The sequence below is a fragment of the Carya illinoinensis genome, chromosome 4, assembly GCF_018687715.1.
Source record: "Carya illinoinensis cultivar Pawnee chromosome 4, C.illinoinensisPawnee_v1, whole genome shotgun sequence".
Lineage (NCBI taxonomy): Eukaryota > Viridiplantae > Streptophyta > Magnoliopsida > Fagales > Juglandaceae > Carya > Carya illinoinensis.
This window is the reverse complement of record NC_056755.1, coordinates 37,810,669-37,816,229: the sequence shown is the minus strand read 5'-3', so window position 1 is coordinate 37,816,229 and position 5,561 is coordinate 37,810,669. Positions and strand designations below refer to the sequence as shown.

Sequence of the window (5,561 nt, the reverse complement as noted above, 5' to 3'; positions counted from 1 at the left end):
GATCAATTTATTGGTGCAACAGTTGTTTTTATCTGTGCTTCTTGTGCGACTGTATGCATGTAGGCCTCGTTCTGCCAGTAATTAAATTATATATACCAAAACCATCAGAAGAATTTCCTCTAAACAAGGAGCAACCAAAGACTAATTTTGGCAAGCTTTGACTCATTGCAGATGATTCTTAATTTCCAAAGAGAGATGGAGAGGAAAAGAAGGTCAAGAAAAAACCACAAAGCAGTACTAGGCCACTCAAGGCATGCATGCATTTCGGTTTTAATTCAACATTCATGGAGTACTTGCACTGAACCATTGAGGATCAACATTTGATCATCATCTCCAATTAATGGCGGCCTTGCGACTTCTATCCCTCTTGATCATGCTCCCTCTGTTTCTTGCAATTTCCGCCCACTCACAATTTTTCTACCCCCACCCTTCATCCGGAGGAGGACCGGGCCTGCAGGTTCATAGAAAGTTGAGGGAGCCAAAGCTTCCTGCAGGAATCCCAATCCCAAACACTTCAGCAGGAAAACCATCCAGTACTACTCATGATCACTTCAAATCTCCTGATCAGGTAGATAAGAATCAGGAAAATCCTGCTTCCCCCGAGACAGCTTTCAAAGGGTTGTGGGAGCTGTTTTCCAACGACTCAGGCGCCAACGCCATGCACATAAATATACTTCCGAACAGTAAGGTTATAATGTACGATGCCATTGCATTCCACATGTCAACGATTAAATTGCCAAACGGTGAATGCATTCCCTTCAAGGACGAAAGAAGTGGCTTTGAGTTACAAGACTGCTGGGCACATGCAGTTGAGTTTGATATTGACACAGCAAAAATAAGACCACTCAAGGTTTAATAATATTAAATCTCAAAGTTCCACATGTACGTAGTTTTTGTTCTAAAATGGTATGATTTGTTTGTTTAATTAATGAACTTAATAATTGAGACAGGTTGAGTGGGATCTATGGTGCTCATCAGGAGGGCTTGCAGCCGATGGTACCTTGGTTGGGACTGGTGGTTGGTTAAATGGATCAAGAACTGTTAGATACATGCGCCCCTGCCTCGACTGTGATTGGAAAGAATACCAAACTGCACTGGCAGATCTAAGATGGTATATATATATATATATATATATATATTTGTGTCATGTGTGTGTGTGCATGCTTTTATGCAGAAATTTTGATAAGAAATTAGAGTAGACGACTAAAGTCAGTCTCCTTGCTAATTTCTTTCGTTTTTGGAATACATAAAAGAAATAGGCCAGGTTTCGTTGAAAATGAAAGACAAAGTTATAGAAGTATTCATCAGAAGTAACACATGCAACAACCGATCTTCTTCCAAACTTTTCGAGACTTCCAGTCGATAATTTTGAAAGAATATGGATTGTTATTTTCCTTTATACTTTTATGACTTGTTTTTCATTTTCAGCGAATCATGAGACGAATAATAATGTTATATACAAGTTCAAAGTATATAAGTCTCGTGGAAGTTCTTTATCTATTTTTTTTTTTTTTTTTTTTTTTTTGACTTTTTTTAAGAGAACTTGCCCAAAATAATTTATACCCGGCCTTGTATTCACGCAAGTCATTTTTCTGGAGGGAAATATTACTTTATTCAAGTCTTTAATTAGTCAGTCACCTTAGCCTTTTTGTGCTTTGCCTGTAAGGTACGCAACACAAGCAACCCTGGCCAATGGCGGTTTCATTCTTGTAGGAGGCCGAAGGTCATTCAGCTACGAGTACGTTCCGCGGGAAGGAGATTCCAATAGCAAAGCCATCAATTTTCCTTTTCTCAACGAAACCACTGATTTGGACGAGAACAATCTCTACCCTTTCGTCCACCTTTCCACCGATGGAAATGTCTTCATATTCGCCAACCATCGCTCGGTTCTCCTCAACACACAGACCAACACGATTGTTCGCGAGCTCCCCGTCTTGGATGGCGGCTCCCGCAACTACCCGGCGTCTGGAATGTCCGCTCTCCTCCCTATAAAACTCCATCATGTGCAAAACCCTGAGCTCATCCCGGTCGAGGTTATCGTTTGTGGTGGTGCGAAGCCCGAGGCCTATGGTTTGGCCCAAAAGGGAAACTTCACGCAAGCCCTTCAAGACTGTAACAGGCTTCAGATCACAAACCCTGATGCCAAGTGGATTAAAGAAACCATGCCTTCAAGTCGTGTCATGGGCGACATGCTGATTCTACCCAACGGAGACCTTCTGATTCTCAATGGCGCAAAGATTGGTACGGCGGCTTGGTACTCCGCAGACGATCCGAACTTTACTCCAGTACTTTACAGTCCCGACAAGCCGCAAGACCAAAGATTTATGGAGCTTGCGCCCGCTACAATTCCCCGAATGTACCATTCAGCCTCGTCTCTGCTTCCTGATGGGAAAGTTTTAGTAGGAGGTAGCAATCCCAATGCGGGTTATAATTTCACAGCCAAGTACCCAACCGAGATGAGGATAGAGAAGTTCTCGCCGCCATACTTGGACCCCGCATTGGCTATAAAGAGGCCGGAGATCTTGGTCGAGTCCTCGGAAGCATCTTTGTTGTATGGAAAAATGTTCTCGGTGCAGTTTAAGAGTAATGAAGCGCTGGTGACTAAGGAAGACATCATGGTGACCATGTATGCACCGCCATTTACAACGCACGGCTTTTCCATGAATCAAAGACTGATTGAGCTGGTCCACGTTGATGTGGTCAAGGTTTCTGGTGGTAGCCACCAAGTTAACGTGACAGCGCCACCTACAGGGATGGTTGCTCCTCCGGGGTTCTACCTACTCTTTGTGGTCCATCGTGGGTTGCCGAGCAAGGGAATGTGGGTGCAAATCAAGTAGACCCTCTGATTCGAAGACCTTTTCCTTCTGCATATATATATGGTAGAACATCGTCGTGTACATTCCAAGTCGTGCAATGCGGGTCCTAATGAACAAGCTTCCGTTGTGATGCTCTTCGAGATTTATAGGGAATAGGTGAAATTTTATGATGGTTACAGCTTTTGATGATGTTTAGGCTTACATCACGAAGGTTGAATATCAAAGATGTGTTTAATTCATAGTTTTGTCGCAATTACTCTGTTCTTGCTCGTCATTGAGATTGTATATTTAGTCCTTTGTTTTAAAGGAGTAAGTTACTTTTGAACCTAAGATCAATTAGAATAGTTAACTTAGTAGAACTTGTAATTTCAATTTCCCTTTTAAGGGGAATAGGTTATTGTGTCTTCTTGGATAAAGATGTAAGAGCATTCACATTGGTCTATGCATATGCATATGCAAAATCATATTTGCATAATATGAGCTTAAATTCATCTATATTGGATTATGCATCTTCAAATATTTGCATAACTATGAACAGTACATTTACATGTTTAAAGATCAACTATTCACTCTCCAAAACATATTTTATTCATTCTTTTTCTCTCCTCCCACTCTCTTTCTACATATTTTACTTTTAAATATTTTACTACATATTTTATTCATTCATTCTCCAAAAAATATTTTACTCAAATATTTTACATATTTGAAGATCAAACCCTATTAAAAAAAATGTAAAAAAAAATAATAAAATGATAATATTTTATTATTATTTTGTTCTCAAATTTGCATAAGCCAATGTGGAAGTTTTGCTTGTATGGTAAATTGGATCTCTAAAAGATGTGATTTTGCATATGCATATGCATAAACCAATGTGAATGCTCTAAGCTTATTATATGCATATTATGTTTGACATTTCTTATATGCATATTACCTTTGGTTACATAGATGAAATAAGATGAGATGAAATGAAAGTTAAAAATTGAATAAATTATTATTAGAATATAATTTTTTAATATTATTTTTATTTTAAATTTTGAAAATGTTGAATTATATTTTATATTTTGTATAGAAATTTGAACAAATTATAATAATTAAATAAGATGACATAAAATGAGATAAGATAATTTATGTAATCAAACGAAACCCTACGTATTTAAGACATCAAAGTGCTGGACAAAGTTTTCCTCTCCATTGGGCCGAAGGAATTAGTTTCCTTTTACACATCTATAAAAATGACATGTGTCCTTTGAACATATCACAAGCCTACGTGCATCTCACATGCTTAAGGAATTCATGACAATTTTTCAAATGGATTTAGTAAAGAGAAATGATATTTACAGTTATAGTTGTGTAAGAGGGGTGTAATCATTTAAAAAAAAATGAATTAATATGAGACCCACATGAAAAAAAAAATTAACTTTTTAATCGTAGACCCCACTCTTTTTCAAAATGATTGCGCGACATTTACAATTCCACGACTGTATGTAACATTGCTCTTTAGTAAAATCCTCTCAACTATCTCATCTCATCTCATCTCATCTTAATATCCAAACACTACAAGTATAAACACTTCAATTTCAAATCTTAACTTTTTCATCTGATCATTACATAATCATTACAATTTTCCTAAACTTCTAAACAAAATACAAAAAACAATTCAACATTTTTAAACCTCAAAACAAGAATAATATTAAAAAATTATATTATAATATTTTAACTCTATAATATTTTTATTCAATTTTTTTTTTCATTTCTCAAAATCTCATAAAACATATTAACTCAAATTATTTCATTAATATTCACAAATCATTTCACTATTATTAACAGATCATCTCATCTCGATCATTTCATTTTACTATCTTACTATCCAAATGAAGCCTAACTGCTACAGGTTGATGAACAGTACTATCAACATGGTCAATAACATCCACTCGGTTTCCTAGGAAGACTCGGGGAAAAAAAAGGTCCCAGATGAACAATTTTCATAGTAGAGGTAAGCGTACAAATGCTTAAATAGACTTTCATCAGCCATGTTAGCTGCATGGTAAGAAATTAATATAACGCACCATCAGTCACCACCCTTATCATATTACACACGGCTTTCCTAATTCTAGAAAGATGACTATCTTGTCTACAGCCTGTATAAATGGACTGCATCTATTAGCCCCCATATACAATCGCCAGCAAGAACAAAGTCAATTTGCAAGCAAGGGGCTCGAATTTTGGAAATAATTCATTGTTCGGACTAGACAATATTACATGAGAATGTAACAAAATGCTAGAATTCTGCAATAGAATGGGAATAATTAGGAGCTATGCTTCCAAAACAAATGCAGCCACCCTCACTTTGTGACAACCAAATTTTGAAAACAGTGTTCCACAAGACCACTTGGATATAATGGTTGCTCGGTGGCACGGGTGCTCTGGGAGAATATTGTCAGTTTTTCAAACTAAAAAACCTGAAGTACGCCAACGACAGTATTAGAATACAAATACCAAAGACAGAAATTTATAGCTGTGCAAAGCATACTTAGGCTGGCTTTGCTAGTATAGATATTGTAGTCTGGCCTTTGCTACATATCAAATTCGAGAATTGCGCATTTTGTTCGGCCTCAAACACCATAAGACCCTTACATTTAAACAATGAAAATTCGTACACAAAGTATGCATACCCACCCTGTGTAAGGAATAAAAAATGCATATGCCTCAGTTTGTTTTAGAACAAGGTAAAAATGCCCATAAAAT

General features: G+C 37.0%; 1 protein-coding gene across 1 annotated transcript; it reads left to right on the top strand.

Annotated features, from left to right (window-relative positions):
- The first annotated feature begins 223 nt into the window (after positions 1-223).
- On the top strand, positions 224-3,268 carry LOC122307996 (aldehyde oxidase GLOX1-like). The gene is made up of 3 exons (XM_043121145.1): positions 224-850; positions 951-1,111; positions 1,667-3,268. The coding sequence occupies exons 1-3, from the start codon at positions 341-343 to the stop codon at positions 2,835-2,837; spliced, it is 1,842 nt and encodes a 613-aa protein (XP_042977079.1). The 5' UTR covers positions 224-340; the 3' UTR covers positions 2,838-3,268.
- The last annotated feature ends 2,293 nt before the right edge of the window (positions 3,269-5,561 follow it).

Coding starts and splice junctions, on each gene's coding strand:
- LOC122307996 (XM_043121145.1), top strand. CDS start 341: ATGGCGGCCTTGCGACTTCTATCCCTCTTGATCATGCTCCCTCTGTTT. Junction 851..950: donor CAAAAATAAGACCACTCAAG/GTTTAATAATAT, acceptor TAATTGAGACAG/GTTGAGTGGGATCTATGGTG. Junction 1,112..1,666: donor GCACTGGCAGATCTAAGATG/GTATATATATAT, acceptor TTTGCCTGTAAG/GTACGCAACACAAGCAACCC.